At 55.5% G+C, this 17492-nt stretch overlaps 1 protein-coding gene across 3 annotated transcripts in view; it reads right to left on the bottom strand.

The window, feature by feature from the left end:
- The window catches only part of LOC140638804 (kinesin-like protein KIF19), a 44717-nt gene that overhangs the window by 6698 nt on the left and 20527 nt on the right, over window positions 1–17492 (bottom strand). The window contains exons 12-18 of one of the 3 annotated variants that reach the window (XM_072836762.1): window positions 16681–16864; window positions 14407–14677; window positions 13856–13977; window positions 12139–12266; window positions 8609–8714; window positions 7639–8031; window positions 5747–5876 (exon numbers count right to left, since the gene is read on the bottom strand). In XM_072836762.1, the coding sequence (XP_072692863.1) occupies window positions 5747–5876; window positions 7639–8031; window positions 8609–8714; window positions 12139–12266; window positions 13856–13977; window positions 14407–14677; window positions 16681–16864 (1334 nt within the window). Of the gene's footprint in view, window positions 1–5746; window positions 5877–7638; window positions 8032–8608; window positions 8715–12138; window positions 12267–13855; window positions 14678–16680; window positions 16865–17492 lie in introns of all 3 variants that reach the window. The other 2 variants (XM_072836761.1, XM_072836763.1) reach the window with 2 other exon arrangements.

Genomic DNA, 17492 nt, shown 5'->3' with positions numbered 1-17492 from the left:
GTGCCCAGGTGCAGAGGCCGCCCGACAGCCTGAGCTCCAACCCCCAGCCCTGTGGTCAGCCCTGTCCACTCTGTTCTCTTCCCAACACCTGCCTGCCCCGGGCACCTATGTGCCCTGTGTCCCCACGAGAGGGGGGCAGGCTGAGCCCGCTGCTGCTGGGAGAATCGGGGAAGAAACAGGGAGTCCAAGGGTCTGGCTGCTTCCTCTCTCTCTCCTGTCCCAGGAGAGGTGACAGCCTGATCCCGCAGGAGCAGCACAGAGACTCAGGACTGTCTTGGGTGGGGATGCAACATGGAGTGGCCCTGATGGGAATCGAGGCAGTGGTCTCCCAGAAAATTAAACAGAGAATTGCTTTGTGACCTACAGACCCACTCTCAGGTGTTACCCCAAAGACCCGGAAACAGACGTGTAAACAGACAGCCACACGCCGATATTCACGGAGACTGAGAGGCGGAAACCACTGACGGACCTGACACAACGTGTGTCATGTGGCTGAAGGAATAGTCCTCGGCCACTGGCCATTCCAGGGCACCCGTGCTGCTGCTGCCACAGCCCAGAGGGGGACGCCCCGTGCAAGAAGCCAGACCCACAGCCGCATGTCATGGGAGCCTGTTTGCAGGAAGGGGCCGGAACAGGCCAACCTTGTGGACCAGACGCACATCAGTGTTGCCAGGGCCTAGCCAGGCGTGGAGGGGGAGGAATGGGGCTCAGGGTCTTCTTTTGGGGTGATGAAAGGTTCTGGAACCACCCAGTGGTGTGGACCCACCACACTGTAAACATAGTAAATGCCACCGCGTTGCACACGTTATAACGCGGAGTTCTGTGTATGAGTTTTACCGCAGTTTGAAAAGAACGTGGGTTGGACTTGAACAAGGCTCCTGACCAGCACAGGGAGACGCACACGAGCTGGTCGGGAGACGCGACGAGAGAAGGAGGCCAGAGACCCAGCGAGCCCAGCGGTCAATGTGACCGAGCCCTTGGCCTCGCTGTGTGGGGGCAGCCGTCCATCTGTCTGGCCATCCATCTGTTGTCTGTTGAGCATCTGTTGTATTTACCAGGCACACAGAGCCTAACGTCCCTGCGCTCAGGGAGCCCGCAGAAGAGGGTCAACAGGAGCTCGCATCCAGCAGCAGCCACGGGGCGGGGTGGGGGGGAGGATGGGGCCTGTGGGCACTGTGGGCGCTGATATGGTGCAGTCAGCGAGGACAAATGTCCAGAGCGGCCACATCAGGCACTGAAGGCGGGGATGGGGGGAGCCATCTGTGTCCAGCCCCTCCTCTCACAGGAGAAGCTGGACTTCTACATTTTGTGCACGATGTGACTTTCACATGATTTTAAACTGCGGTGCCAGTTGACCAGTCTCCTCCAAGCTCAGGGCCGGGCTTGGCCTGTCGTCACTGCTTTAGGGATGAACATCCCTAGCAGTTCTGAATGTCAATTAAGTAGTGCCTGATCAGGGGGCAGCAAGAGCTCCTCATCTAGAGGAATCAGATCACCTTTTAGGATGGTTTCAGGACAGGTTTCATGCTCCCCGAACTAGCTGGCAGAGAGCATGGGGAAGACAGACCCTGTGCTCGGCCCAGGACAGGGATGAGAGCAAAGTGCAGGAGCACCTGTGTGGGCTCAGGCCTGGGCCGCCATGGACGGGCACAGGAGTGGCTGGGGTGAGCTATGCTCCTTGCTCATCATTCTGTGAAATGGGCACATACATGGTAGGGTTTCTGCAAGTGATAAATGAGGAGATACATTTACATCTCCTGGCATCCATGCCCTGTCCACTCGGTGATGGCCATTCTTCCCCCATTCACAGGCCTCCAGGACTGTGGCTCAAAGCTGCACACCCAGACGTGATTCACGGCAGGCATGAATCCAGGGCCAGTGACACCACTGCCCTGAACAGAGAACATGCAGTCACATTAAAACTGTGAGGGTCTCGGGGATCCCTGGGTGGCTCAGTGGTTTAGCACCTGCTTCCACCCCAGGGTGTGATCCTGGAGACCTGGGATCAAGTCTCACATTGGGATCCCTGCATGGAGTCTGCTTCTCCCTCTGCCTGTCTCTGCCTTTCTCCCTCCCTCCCTCCCTCCCTCCCTCCCTCCCTCCCTCCCTCCCTCCCTCCCTCCCTCCCTTCCTCCCTCCCTTTCTCTCTCTCTCTCTCTCTCTGTGTCTCTTATGAATAAATAAAATCTTAAAAAAAAAACAAAACTGTGAGGGTCTCTTGGCCCAAGGACCCTGCCCCAGGGGAGCTGCAGCCTGTGCAGACGCCATCAGTGGTGACCCACAGCTCCCTGCACAGGCCAGAGATACAGAACACCCGGGTAACCCTGGCTTCCTGCAGGGCCTCCTTGGACACCTGCCAAGGACACGCGTGTTCCTCCCCCAGGCAGAGACATTCAGGCCCAGTGGCGGGACCCCGGGAGCACCAGCCCTGGCTGCACCATCGACACGTGGTGTGGGCCTGGAGACATCACTTCCACTCAGTTTACCCGTTCAACCAGCGGCTGAGCATGCAGGAGGACCACTGATGCTAACGGGCTCTAACTCTTCCATCACAGAAACACGCAGCTGTAGAGGGGGGAGCCTCTGTGCCCCGTGGGGCTCTGCAGACATAGTCGAGAGAAGGGGTGCCCACAAAGCAGGGCTCAGCACCTCCCCTAAGCTGGGGGCTCAGGCTCTGCCCCCTTCTCACCAACTGAGGGGGCCAATACAGTCCACTCTGGTTTCTTTGGAAAAGGCTGGTTTCTTTTGTACACAGACATGGGGAAACGTGCTGAACTCGTCTAGCCGTGATGCGCAACAAATACTCTGTCATCACAGACAGAAAGCTCTTGAAAGATTCATGGGTGAAGTGGCACGCTCTGGGATTTTCTTGAAACCTCTCCAGGAAAGCAAATAACAAACGAGCAGATGGAAACGTGTTGCGGGAGAACAGAAACAGAATCAGCAGAGGACAGCCTGCTGCTGGCGCCGGGATGGCTCCACCAGAGGTTATTGTACTCTTGTCCGTACTTCTGGGTACATTAGCAATTTCATAATAAAACAGTGGGAAAAGCAAACTCCTTTTTAAGTCACCCGTAGAGCGCACCTGGGTGGCTCAGCGGTTGAGCATCTGCCTTCGGCTCAGGGCATGAGCCTGGGGTCCTAGGATCGAGTCCCACATCTGGCTCCCTGCATGGAGCCTGCTTCTCCCTCTGCCTATGTCTCTGCCTCTCTCTCCGTGTCTCTCTTATGAATAAATAAAATCTAAAAAAAAAAAAAAAGAAAGAAAATCACCCATAGAGACAGGTTCCAAGGAGCTTGTCTCCAGGGGACGGGTGATCACAGGATCCCAGAGACTTTGGCTACACGGTTGACAACTAGGCCTCTCCGGAGATGCCCAGCGCCCCCCGCTCCCAGGCAGGTGCCATCACCGGGCCCCTCCCAGCAAGGACCTGGGGCACTGGCGTCCAGCATGCCTGGCTGCCTGACAGGAGGAGAGTGGTGGGCACACGCCCAACCCTGCACTTCGGAGTTCCCATGCCTGATGCTGCTGTGCTCTCTGGGGCAGCATTACTATTTTATGAGCACGTAAACAAGAAGATAAGTAAATAAAAGCTTTTAAAGCGTCAAATCCCATATGGCTAAAGAACACTTTAAGTGGCTTTTTTTTTTTTTTTTTTAAGTGTTTTTTTAAGGTTTTGAAGTGTTATTCTTGCAGGCCTGCGTTGCTGCCAGCAGTTCCAGGAGCTGAACTGAGAAATCACAGGTAAATCTGAATTCTGTCCCCAAGATCAGAGATTCCTGAGAAGGTTGAGAGTGTGGCTATGAACCAGGTTGTGCCAAGGTGCACACCCACCAGTGAGACACTGTGTGGCCGTGCACACCACTGCCATGGTCTTCGAAATCTACAGCGAGGGCCGTAACATGCCCGCAAAGAATAAAGATAACGAAACAAGACGTGAGGGAAAGCACGCAAGTGTGGTTGAGAGTTAGGCATCAGGTCTGTCGCTCCCAGCCGTGTGACCTTGGGGAAGGCCCTGAACTCCTGTGCCTCAGTTTCCTTCTCTGGACCATGGGGACAGAGCCACCATGAGGACAGGTGGGCTGACACCCACCCAGTGCCTCACACACAGTAACACTGTGCAATAGTGAGCTCTGATGACGTGGCCAGCGGGATAGGCCCTTCTGTGGTGAGGACTGGCCTGCTTGTCAGGTTTCTCCAGCCCATATGGGACTAATACTTTTGCAAAAATAACAATAATGAATCACTAGAAAGACTAATTGGAAAATTTTTAAAAGACAGAAGGCAGGCCATTTACCACAAGTGGTCGTACCGCCAAACTGCCACACGCCTTTCTAAAAGCTTGGCCTTCGGGATGCCTGAGTGGCTCAGAGGTTGAGCGTTTGCCTTTCACTCAGGGCGTGATCCTGGGATCCAGGATCGAATCCCACATGGGCTCCCTGCATGGAGCCTGCTTCTCCTTCTGCCTATGTCTCTTCCTCTCTGTGTCTCTTGTGAATAAATAAATAAAATCTTAAAAATAAAATAAAAAAATAATAATAAAATAAAATAAAATAAAAGCTTGGCCTTCTGGGCAGCCCAGGTGGCTCAGCGGTTTATCGCCGCCTTCAGCCCAGGGCGTGATCCTGGAGACCCGGGATCGGGTCTCACATCAGGTTCCCTGCATGGAGCCTGCTTCTCCCTCTGCCTGTGTCTCTGTGTCTCTCATGAATAAATAAATAAAATCTTTAAAAAAAAATAAAAATAAAAGCTTGGCCTTCTGTTGCAGGCCAGGGACAGTTTGTGGGCACCCCTGGAGGAGCACCAACACCTCCACTCTACTACATCTACTACTGTGATATGCCAGCAACACACTGTCCCTACAACAGGCGTTGGTGTTCACGCTGCTGCTCACCCAAAACAAGGCCACCTCATGGCCACTGCTTCTGGATGGTGGATCCTATGGGTGGTTTTCTTCCATTTATAATTTTATCTATATTCCAAAGTTCTCACCATGAGCATGTCCTGTACTGTAACAACCACAGGAGCTAGAATTCAAACCTAGACCAAGACAGACTGCACACAGGCAGCCTGCCGTGTTTTTAACCACCATTTCAAACTGTTGGGGTGTCAGGGTGTCAGGAAGGGCCAGAAGCAAAACAGTGCCCCTGGGAATGTTTGTTCTCATGAAGCCAGTGGCCTTGGTCCACTCCCTGCACCGAAAACCTGAAACTAACACCAAGGAGCAGACAGCTGGTAACGGCCCAAACTGTCACACTTTCCAAAGATCTACCCTTGGCAGGAGGCAGAAGGGACAGAGTCTTTTTTTTTTTTTTTTAAGATTTTATAGGGGATCTCTGGGTGGCACAGCGGTTTAGCGCCTGCCTTTGGCCCAGGGTGTGATCCTGAGGACCTGGGATCGAGTCCCACGTCGGGCTCCCGGTGCATGGAGCCTGCTTCTCCCTCTGCCTATGTCTCTGCCTCTCTCTCTCTCTGTGTGTGTGACTATCATAAATAAATAAAAATTAAAAAATTTTAAGATTTTATTTATTTATTCTTGAGAGACAGAGAGAGAGAGAGAGAGAGGCAGAGACACAGGCAGACGGAGAATCCTGCAGTGAGCCCGATGTGGGATTCGATCCCAGGACTCCAGGATCACACCCTGGGCCAAAGGCAGGTGCTAAACCACTGAGCCACCTGGGCTGCCCAGAGTCTTAAGACACAGACGAAGCCCCAGTATGCTGTTTTGTTTTTTTAACCCTGTACCTGTGTGGGAACTGAGGCTGGGTTTTATCTTGGAGGCCACGGGGACGGGAGGGAAGAAGCTCTTTCCAGATGACTTGGTGAGCTGCAGGACTGCTGGGGACGGCTGGCTCTCAGCCCCATGCTCTGCTGCCTGCAGGGACAAGCACAGGGTGGGGAAGGAGTGACATGTCAAGGTCATGTTGAGCTGAAGCCATGCATGGATTAAATACCTACTGTGTGGCAGACTGCTACAGGCCATGAAGGACCTCAGCGGACAGAAGCAGAATTACTGTTCATGCTCTCATCCAACCCCCAGAGAGGAATGAATGAGTGAGTGAATGAATGAATAAGTGAATGAATGATCCTCTGCTGGCTATTGGTTGTCTTTCCTCCCCATTTTTAACTCTCAGTAGCCCCAGAATGGAGGTTTAAATGGTTAACATTTAAATAGATCGACTATTAAAAAAATAATAAATAAATAAAATAAATAGATAGACTATTGAGTAAAGCAGATCTCCCACTGCTGGGTGGATGGGACTTGTCCAATCAGTTGAAGGCCTGGATAGAACAAAAGGGCTGACTCTCCTGAGAGTAAGGGATCCCCCTCCTACCTGATTGCCTTGAGTGGAACTTTGTTTTTTTCCTGCCTTTGGACTTGAACTTGTCTCTAGCTTGCCAACCCCGGTTCTGGAATTTGTCAGCCTCCATAAATTATGTGAGCCAACTGCTTATAATAAACCTTCTTCTCTGTGTACGTATGTGCATGTGTGCATGTATGTTGTGTGTGTGCCTATGAGTGTGCATGTGTATGTCTATGTGTGAGACCTGTGTGCATGTGAATGTATGTTTGAGTGTGTGAGCATCTGTGTCATGCACACACACGCACATCCTACTGGTTCCATTTGTCTGCAGAGCCCTCACTGGTATCCTCACCTTCTGACCCCTGCTACAGTCCTACCGTTAATCCTACTGAGTGATTACCAGAGTGGTTTCAGTGTGAATCAGCAAATGTCTACTGTGGGGCTGGCAGGGGTAGAATGACATCTGTCTGGTCCCTGGCCACCAACCAGCTTGCCCAGAGAGAAAATTGCTCACTTCCTCCAGTTTATATAACCAAGTATAGGACAGAAAGAAACCTCATCAAGGGAATACCACTTCCACACAGATTGGAACCCGTGCCAAACCCACCCTCTCCCCCATGCGAGTATAACTTCACACCACCGTGATCATTATGGCCAGCAAGGGATCAGTGTGGCCAGGGAGCAATCAATGTGGCGCTCTGCTGTATGCTAGATTTTGCTTAAATGTTGTTGAGAGTTCAGAGGTCAACATTGTCCAATGTCCCAAGAAGTTAACTAGACATGAAGAACACTGCCCACAGAGGGATGCTGAAGTGGTCGGAAATGAAAGACGACCTCTTGGCCATGGAACAGGGAGCAGACAACCGTAAGTGGCTGCACAATGGGACTGCGCGTGGAGCTCAGCCCTGGCAGTGGGAGGCCGTGAGTGCCAGGCCTGGTGCCAGGCTCTGGTTGGAGAGGGGCACCTTGTGGTGGGCAGTGCTTTGCGACTCACATGGTTACTATTTAGTGACATGCGCTAGAACCAAGTGATGTATCTTTTCAGGGCTAAAATTCAAATATCATATAGACACTTGAGAATTTATGAAAGAATGTTAAGGGAGGAAACAGATCAGGAGCTGGTGCCTGCACTGTGACCTGCCTACAGAAACCATGCACACATGCAGCTTCCTATTAGGAAGGGGTGGTGGGGCTGGGTGTCCTCCCTCCAACTACTTTGCACCTGGGGCCCTCCTGCATCCACTGTAACTGTGGGAGCCAGTCCCGACCCCCACCCCACCGTCCCAGCTGGACCCCAGGACTGGGCGAGGTGGCCAGGCAGTGTCCACCCACCGTCTGCACGCTCCAGGTGAGGGAGGGTGACCGCTTCCTCCTGGCCTTCCTCTCCGTAGAACAGTCCCTGCCCGGGCTGGCAAGGGGCCACCTCCTGTCTGCTGGGCTTGGGTCTGGGGTGACGCTGGCCTTCGGGGCCCTGGAGTCCGGGGCCACCTCCTCCAGAAGGCGGATGGAGGAGCGGCCACCGCCACCCTCGCGGTCCTGTGCTTTGGAGCGCCGGGTGGCCGCGATGAGGGCAATGCTCTTGGTGCTCACGGCCATCTCCTTGAGGGCCTGAGCGCTCAGGGCCAAGCCACCAGCCTCCGCTGCCACCTGTGAGGTGCCCAGGTCCCGGCCAGTGGGGGAGCACAGCTTGGAGACCAAATTCTTCACACTTAGGGAGCTCGACTGCTACAGGGAACCAGCAGCAGGGATGGTCAGACAGCACTGGGCCACTCCGGTTGGCCAGCCCCAGGCTGGGTCCCTGAAGCTGACTCATGGCTAGTGACTCAAGGCAAGTGGTTTATTCTTAGCAGCGGGGGGGGGGTGGGTGCAGGGTGGGGGTAGGGGAGGGCCAAGGAAGGTGCCTGAAGAAGCCCATCCCTGGATCTGGGACACCCAGGAGGCACTCCCACGGGCAGAGGGCCCAGGGCCTTTACACACCACCTGGGGTCACAGATAGGGCCTCCCCCAGGGGACTGGAGCTTTCCAGAGCTCCCGCTAGGGCAGAGGGCTCCCTGTGGGGCAGGGGTTGTCCTCAGCACAGATCCAGAGTGAGCGTACTAGTAGTGATCACGAGACAGGCAGCTTTCTAAAGGCAGTTCACAGGAAAGGCCCAGAATTACTGACATAGAGGTGTGAATATTCACATCCTCCCCCTACCCCCAAGCCCCATCACCTGTTGTGGCCCCTCCCCCCACAGCTCTGCAGGGGCAGGGGAGGCCTCACCAGAGCCCGGGCCCGGGCCCTGGTAGGGCTGCACACCAACCTCGTGAGATGGAGGGGTTAGCAGGATGCGGAAGGACGGCGGGGGCAGAAGGGAATCTTGCTTTCCCAGCGTTTTTGATGGTGTGCCTTGTGACGACCTGTAGCCACTGTTGTGGGTGACACACAGAGGCAGCTGCTGAGCCAGCAGCAAGGGCCCCTCGGCCTTGTCCAGCCGAGGAAAGTAGAGCCTGAACCCCGGGGTGCCACAGCCTGTATCAGGCCAGGGCAAGTGGCATCTGTATGCTGCCATGGTCAGAGGTCACACTGGGCACAGGAGCTGAGTCCCTACCAAACCTGAGGGGGCTGCAGGAACCCCGAGGTTGTAGTCAGCTGGACAGAGAGGGCATCTGGCATCTGACATGGGGTCAATCTTGTAGAGGACAGAGGCCCTAACCAGTGGGTACTGTGCCAACTCTGAGGGGGGCAGGGTTCGTGCCAGAACTGGGCTGCAGGGACATCTGGGTGGCTCAGCTGTTGAGCGTCTGCCTTCAGCTCAGGGCGTGATCCTGGAGTCCTGGGATCAAGTCCCACATTGGGCTCCTTGCATAGAGCCTGCTTCTCCCTCTGCCTGTGCCTGTGTTTCTGCCTTTCTCTCTCTCTCTCTCATGAATAATTTTTTTTTAATGTTAAAAAAAAAAAAAAGCACTGGGCTGCAGCATGTCCAACTGGTGTTAGATCAGCAGTGGTAGAAAGAGAACAGGACAAAACGTCTAAGCTGAGGCCCGAAGGATGGTGATGGAAGAGCTATGCTGAGTGCTGGCAGAAAAACTTGCCAGGGACAGCACGGGCAAAGGTCCTAGGGCAGGGAGCAGCTTGGCACAGCAAGGAGAGGAGGTTGGACCAGACACAGAGTTTGCCCAGGACCCATGTGGAAGGAAGACTTGGGTCGTTAGAAGGGGAAGGGACCACTGATAACCTTCCAGCCAGAACTTCCCCTATCCTATGGGTCTAGTCTGTAAGAATGGGGTTTTCTAGCAGCTTCCCATCAATACGGGTCATCAATGACTATATAAGAACAAAGTGTCATGCATCATACCCAGGCTTCCTGATGAGTGTCCCCATGCCCCTGACCTCTGCTCTCCCATCTTCGAGATTGGAGTGGTAATATGCTGAGCTGCTGGGAAGACCACAAGCGAGCTCAATGACACGGGGTGTTCAAGCACTGTGCGGATCAGGGAGGCCTCGGGGATTCTATCTGCAGAGCGCAGGGCTCCCTAACACCGTGGCCAGGAGCCCAAACTAGAGACAAATGCTTGGCCTGTGTTTCCTTATGGTGAACCTCCAGCAAGCTCCTGAGCTCCTCCAATCCTATTTCCACCTGTGGAATGAGACCACCTATGCCTTCCCTTCCTCTTTGAGGTGTGGTTATATGGAGGTACGATCTGTGGAGCAGTGGCAGCCTCTTTGACCCAAAGGGGAGACACTATTTGCATGCCAAGGACACGGGCATCATCAAGTCATTTAAATAATAGCTCCAAGTCCACTCATCCTCCAAATTCTCATCAGACAACACACCCTATTTAGATCAGGTCGTTCACATTGAAAATTCTCTTACTTGCAGCCAAAAGCATTCTGAATCGGGACCAACAGCAACAGGAAAGTTGGAAGGGGTACGGGGACAGAGGCCCAGCTCTGGCCTGGAAGTCCTGCTCACACGCGAGGAAGCTGACCGGCTCCCATCCCCCACCCGCTCACATTAGGCTGTCATCATCACGGCAGCTCTGTGTCATGTCCCCACTGTGTCAGGCACGCACAGCCCTTCAGGGAGGTATCATGGAACCCATCTAGACAAAGGGCGCCTGAGGTTCAGGCCAGCCAGCCACTTGACCAGGATCCTGGGGCGCAGATGACCGGCATCCCCGGGACTCAAGCACTGGTCAGCCTGACATAAAGCCTGGCTGCCAACTACCTGTGGGCAGGGTCCCAGGGACTCCTCCCTACTAGGAACCCTGTGCCGGCCTTAGCTGTTGCCAAGGGAACCAGCTTGCACGCCTTAGCTGAGGCAGCGGGTGGCAGCAGCACACCCTGTCTGCCGGGTGACACAGCTCCTCTTGTGCTGTGCGGAACATGGACCAGTGTCCAGCACATGGCCTGCAGGTAGCTTGGCCTGCTGTGTGGCTACCGTTCCAGCTGCTGCAGCAATGGCTCTGCAACAGGCAGGGAGAGCCCACTCCTCTCTACACTGAGGCCTGAAGGTGGGGGGCTCACTTCGCAAGCGACCTACAATCAGCACTGTGACAGTGTGGGGTCGACACCCATCTTCTCTAATCACTGGGCCAAGTGCAAGTTCAGATAGGTGTGAGCCAAGAGCAGGAAGGCAGCATGGGCCCAGGAGCAGGTGGACGAGGCATCTAGTCTCGACTGGGGGGATGGGGCTCTTTGTTTTCATATGCACATGCACATGTTACACACATGAAACACATGACACACACGCAAATACGAAACATGCAAACATGCACACACGAAACATACACACAAACCATACATGTGCATATGCATACACATGTATACACAAACACACATATGCACATATGTGCATGCACCGAAGATGGACCCTGGTGTTCTCGTTCCCCCAAAGGGCATGGATCAAGCCTGGGCATTGCAGCCAAATGCAGCATCCAGGCCCTCACTGCACCCTGATTTAGACAAACCAGCTGCCAAGGTATTGGGGGCAACCCTGGAGAACTGTGACCCTAGGGAGGATAAGAGGATGTTGAAGATGTGTCGCTGATTTTGCTAGGATGCTGACTGCATTGTGGTCACAAAGGGAGGAGTCCCAGCTGCAGAACCTGCATACTGACATACTGGGGGGGAAATGTCACAATGTTTGTGACCCAGGTGACCACAGTGACTTGACCTGAACTGTGTCCTCCCAAGCTCTGACACCCTGGTGACTGTATCCGGAGAGGGGTCTTCGGGAGGTCAGTGTGTGGGGCCCTGAGGACACAGGACCGTGTCCCCCAAGAGAGGAGGTGCACGGTCTCTACCACACGAGCCTGGATGCGGCCGTGTGCTCCTTGCCAGAGCGACACCCCGCCACACCTCCGTTTTGGACGCCCAGCTCCACAACTGTGAGAAGTAAGTGGCCGCGGTGAGACCCCGGTCCTGGACATTCCATCAGGTCAGGCAGCCCGAGTGGCTCAGACAAGGACACAAACTGGCCAAATGCTAACGTGAAAATCAGGGGTCGAGTCAGTGAATGCTGGGTTTACTGGTCTGTTCTGGTGTTGGAAGAAAAGTCAACAGAAGAGAGGGGAAAAGCATTGAGGGTGGGACACAGCGGCGGAGCATGAACAAAATACATGTAAAGTGAAAATGGCCTTTCTGGCAGCCCACTCCTGGCCTCATAACCACCCTGCAGAGCTAGCGCCTCCTGGGATATGTTTATTCATCTTAAGCAATGTTAGATGGACTTCCCGAGGGGAGGCTCTGCAGCCGGGACCCCCAGGGCCGGCCTCTGGTCCCTACTGCTGCACTCCGCCAGCTGAGGGCACGGCAATGCCCAGTCGGAAGAGGGGACAGTGCAGGTACCTGTCTGTCTCCAGCAGCATGGGTGGCAGCTCGAACTGGGCGCCCCATGGGAGGTCCTTCCTGTCGTCCAGCTGGTCTCGGCTGGCCTCCTCCGGCGGCGGCGGGGATGTGTTCAGAACAGAGCCATCCTGGGGCCAGAAAGAGGAGCTGAGGGAGGCGGCACGGACTGTGGACACAGGCATCATGCACAGATCTGCGAGGGGCCACAGAAATCCGCCTGGCCACTATCGCTGGAAAGAAACCACCCAGCAGGGAGGCTCACCTCTGACTGGGCCTCCCCAGCACAGAGTCAGAAAGGATGCCGTGTGCACAGGCAAGCACCAGGGAGCGTCAGGGAATAGCCTTGACCCTTGAGTGAAAGTGGTGCACAGGCAGATTGCTTGTTGTCAGAGTACCCTCGAAAGCCCGCACGCCCTCGAGAAGCCACACAGAGTCACCACGTGACCCAGCAATCCCACTTCCAGGCTTATAGCCAAAGAACTAAGGGCAGGGACTCAAACAGATCTTTCTACGTCCACGTTCATGGCAGCGGTACACACAACAGTCGAGAGGTGGACGTACCCCAAGTCCATGGTGGCATCAACACAAGGCCCGTCCACATAGCGGAGTATCTCTCAGCCTTTTTTTTTTTTTTTTTTAAGATTTATTTATTCATGAGAGAGAGAGAGAGAGAGAGAGAGAGAGGCAGAGACACAGGCAGAGGGAGAAGCAGGCTCCACGCAGGGTGCCCGATGCAGGACTCGATTCCAGATCCCTGGATCAGGCCCTGAGCCGAAGGCAGACGCCCAACCACTGAACCACCCAGGCATCCCTCTCTCGGCCTTAAATAGTAAAGACGTCTTGACACCGGCCACCACAGGGACAGACCAGAAGGGTGTCGTACTCAGTGAAATAAGCCAGTCATGGAAGGACAAGGGCTCTCAGGTCCCTGGGGTCATCAAACCCGTGGAGACACCAAGAAGATTGTGGTGCCAGGGGCTGGGGAGGGGTTGCTTAATGGGGACGGTTCTGGTTTAGTGTAATACTTTTTATAAAGAAGTGAACCTGAGGGTGTCTTGGGGACACTGACACAGTCCACAGGAAACACAGGAAGAGCAGGGGTCCAGATGGGGACACAGCCCCTGCTGGCAGCAGCAGACGTGGGGAGCCCTCGGATCGGGGACCTCTAACCAGGGGTGGGACATGGCTTTATGTACTCTTAGATTCCTGGACACCTCCCCATGCCACATTTCTGGCTACTGCCCCTCACCCACTCTGCCTGAAGCCTGGAGGGCTCCCCTTTACTCTCCTGAGAAGGTGGAGCAGGGGGGCAGGGGGCCGTAGCTGCAGGCAGGGGTGCAGCCAGTGATGACAGCCTTTGTCTGAAGAGTGGATGCAGAGCCCTGCCCCAGCTCTCTTCCCTCAGGAGTCCCCAGAATTGGCGCCAGATGCCACCCACCATGCAGGAGACTGCCAGCATGCCCTGAAGGAGAGCTAACACACCAGATCCAGCCAAGGCTCCCCAGAATGCCGTTCCTGGGGTCCCTGAAGCACCACGGTCCACCTCACGCTCAGCTCGGGAGCGCCTCTGCTAGCAAACCTTCAGGGCCTCCCCAAACCTCCTGGAAGCCCGGCCACTGGCTTGGCCACCCAGTGCTGCTGGCTCCGGCGCCTGGCTCAGGGCTGGGTGGGGGATCCCTGAGGGTCCCCTTGCGGTGCCACAGTCCACGGGACTCACCCGCAGGGAGCTGGACATGACGGCGTGCAGCAGCAGCAGGCGGTTCAGCGAGCCCGCGCCCAGCTCCCGTGAGTACAGGCAGCGCCGCCTGGCCAGGGACTCCGGCACAGCGATGCCACCCCCTGCGGAGCCGGGAAAGCAGGCGTGGGTGACAGCCCTACTTGTGGAGAAGATGGTGTCTTCTTTTTTATGGACGTTTGAAGGCAAATAGTCCAAACTGATGAAGGAGGATTTTCTAGACGGTGGGGTTTCCATATGGGGTCTTTCAGTTACCCTCACTGCCCCCCGGATGGTCTGTGCCATACATGCCATGTGTGTGCGTGTGCCCGGATCCCTCACACTAACCAGCACACCTTGCACACTGTGCTTGGCTACTCCTCGCTTACCTGTACACCTGGAGAGGTTTTCATAACCGGGCACAGGGGCCCGGGGACAGGGGAGGGCTGAAGGCTGACTGCTGTCCCCCCCGCCCCCAGGCCACTGGGGACTGGGACTGTCCCCGACCATGAGCAGTGCCTCGTCCCTCTGGGGCTGGGATGGGGCGGCCTCACCCTGAATCAGCTGCCACTGATCCTGGATGAGCTGCTCACAGAGCAGCCGGTGCTGGTGGTAGCGCTGGATCACAAAGTCCTTCTGGCACATGAGGTTCCTCCGGCACAGATTGTTGGCCTGCAGCTCCGTGTTCTCCACCTCCAGCTCGTGGGCCCGGCACAGCAGCCGTAGCACCTCCCGCTGGTCCTCACTGATGACCTGCGTGGGCAGCAGCTTCTCCAGCTGTGAGGCCTTCTTCTTGGCATTGGCCAGGCGCTGCTCCAGCCCAGCCTGGCAGAGAGACCAGGGGTTCAGGACAGGTGCCTGGGGCCTGTGGTCCCATGCGTGCTCATCCTTGTGGGCTCAGCTTTGCAGCCTGTACCCATGAAAACACGATGTGATCTATGGGCTCAGGGGACATGTGGCCATCACCCTGCACTAACCACGTCCTTTATTTTCTCTGTTCTATTCTCTCATACCTGGGACCTCACCGACCCTGAAGGGACTGACCCTCCCAAGTCTAGCTAGTTCCTGAGGATCCTGAACCACTCACCCAGGGGCATACTTCTCAAATGTACACCAGCCAACCTAGTGCCTGTACCCAAACTCCCTCCCTCCATGGGGCTCTCATGCTCTGGGCCACTGTATCCCTGCCCCAATCTCCCAGGGACCAGACAACCGGGACAACCTCAACCCCAGAGCCCACCAGAATTACTCAGACTAGCCGGTCCCCAGCCTGCTCATCCTAAGCCTGCTCACCCCACCTCGCCCCTCTTTCTTGCAGAAACCATAAACAGGCTCTTCCCTACAGTGTCCCCCCCTCTGCCTCCTGACCAGCCCTGGTGCTTCCCCATGTGGCCCCACATGGCATTCCATGCCCTCTTCTCCTGGAAGTGTGAGTATGACCATCTTTCCAACGGTGGTCATCTCCTGGTCTCCTGGCCCTCCTGTGCTTCATATTTTCTATGAACATGTTGCATCTTAGAACACACCCCAGGACTCATACCTCCCTGTTGTCTCCACTGTGGGAAACCAAGGCTGCAGCCAAGGCTGCTGGGCGTGCCCACCCCCAGGACCATTGTCCCAGACACAGGCAGGATGACAACCACTGGTGAGGCCCAGGAGGACGTGCTCCAGCCTTTCACTCTTCTTCTGAGGTTGGGAGGGGGCAACTTTGGGAGGAGTTGGCTCAGCCCCCTGGCATGGCCCTCCTCCCCTCTGCCTGAGGTCCTCCCCACATGGGTGGGGAGGGTCCCGGCACATTGACAGCTTAAGTCACACAGAAGGTCTTTTTCATCTTTATATCCCCAGGCCTGGCATGGAGCTGGACACTTAAAACATTGATTTGTTCTTGATTCACTGGTTAACTCACTAATGGATGGACTCATTTTCATGCTACACTACATCTCAATACCAATATTTGACTCTTGAAGTCATGCTCTCTGCTCATGCACATTATTGGTTTAAACAAAAGGCATCATTCTTATTTTTAACATTAGAGGACTTTCGAAGGGAGATCCCATAATCTCCAGGGGAGATGCAGCAACAGGAGGAGCTTCGTGGCTAGGCTCTGTGGCTCTTCACCGAAGTAAGTGCCCCCTGCTGTCAGCACCTGGACCTTAGCAGATGCTTCCTCCATGAGCCGGAACACACCCCTGAGCACTGAGCACTGAGCAGGCTAATGTTAATGTGCTGCTCCAGTGGCTGCTCCAGGGCACTTCCCAGCTTTGCAGCCGTGCCAGCTCTGCCCTTTCTCTGAAGCAGGACCGCAAAAGAATGAGCTACCGCATTAACAGCTCATGGAAATAGCCAGCTCTTCTCAGAAACAGGAGTGTTAGAGGCTTCTTTCCCCAGGGAGGAACCGGGCTTCCTCTGGCCCTTGCCCAGGTCAGGAAGACCTGAGCAGGGGAAGACGGAGTGAGATGCCCCCAGAAAACATGGACCAGGTCAAAGCGCTTGCCCATGAGACCCTCCAAGCTGGAGGCTTTGCCTTTAAGCTGCCTGTGCAGATGGGCAGGCAGGGGCTACCCGTCTGCACGGCCACTGCTCCTTGGTCCCCCGGGGGCTGGTCCTCTTGCGAGCTGACCCTTGCCACCCCCTGCTGCCATCACTAGCATGAAGGGCATGGACTCTGCAGTCAGCCCAGGTCACATCCCCAGGGGATGTGGAACCATTTATCTCTACTTCCTGAGCCTGGCTCCCATCTACAGGCAGGTTGGTTGTGGTAGGCCTGACCCGGGGCACTGTGTTCACACCGCTGATGTGACCACACATGGGCAGACCCTCCTCCCCACCTTGAGGGCTGCAGTTTTCCGTTGCTCAGCCAAAAGCATGTTGACTTCCTCTCTGGCCAGAGCCACCTCGTGTGGCTCCACAGACTCGCCCTCATCCCCGTCTGCATCAGCCTCTGCTGGCTCCTCGTCCCTCTCTGACGTCCTCTCCCTGTGTGCATGCTGGTGGGTCTTCTCACGCTCCCAGCTGCAGCCGCAACAGAGGGGTCAGGGGTCAGGGTGCAAGCCACGCCAGGGCTGGTCTACCCACAGGCCTGGGCGTGACAACTTCCACCTGATGGCTTGTAAAAACTGGGCACAAACAAAAATTGGAAGGAAATAAAGAGGCAGTGAACATTACACAGGATTGCTGAATGATTAAGCACGGGACTCTGCTGCCTCCAGCCCACCACCCCCAAACCCGGCTCTGCCCAGGGGGCCTCAGGCCACCTGTATACAAACGTGCCCCCAGTGAGCCTGCTTTCCTCAGCCGTGGGACCCAATGGCAACAGTACACCTGGGGCTTTGAAGGTTAGCTGTGATGACCCCACTCGGGGCAAAACCTCAAAGAGGATGACAGGACACCAGGCTGGGTGTGAACTGCCACGGACACTGTGGGGTGGGGGGACACAGCAACAGGTGGACAGAGAGCCTTTCCTGGTATAAGAATTCCTCCAGTGCAGATCTCACACTATGTGTATAATTAAGAAAATAGGGATCCCTGGGTGGCGCAGCGGTTTGGCGCCTGCCTTTGGCCCAGGGCACGATCCTGGAGACCCGGGATCGAATCCCACGTCGGGCTCCCGGTGCATGGAGCCTGCTTCTCCCTCTGCCTG

Source organism: Canis lupus, chromosome 8 (genome assembly GCF_048164855.1).
Source record: "Canis lupus baileyi chromosome 8, mCanLup2.hap1, whole genome shotgun sequence".
NCBI classification, from domain to species: Eukaryota; Metazoa; Chordata; class Mammalia; order Carnivora; family Canidae; genus Canis; species Canis lupus.
The sequence above is the reverse complement of the archived record's forward strand: the minus strand, read 5'-3'. Positions and strand labels throughout refer to the sequence as shown.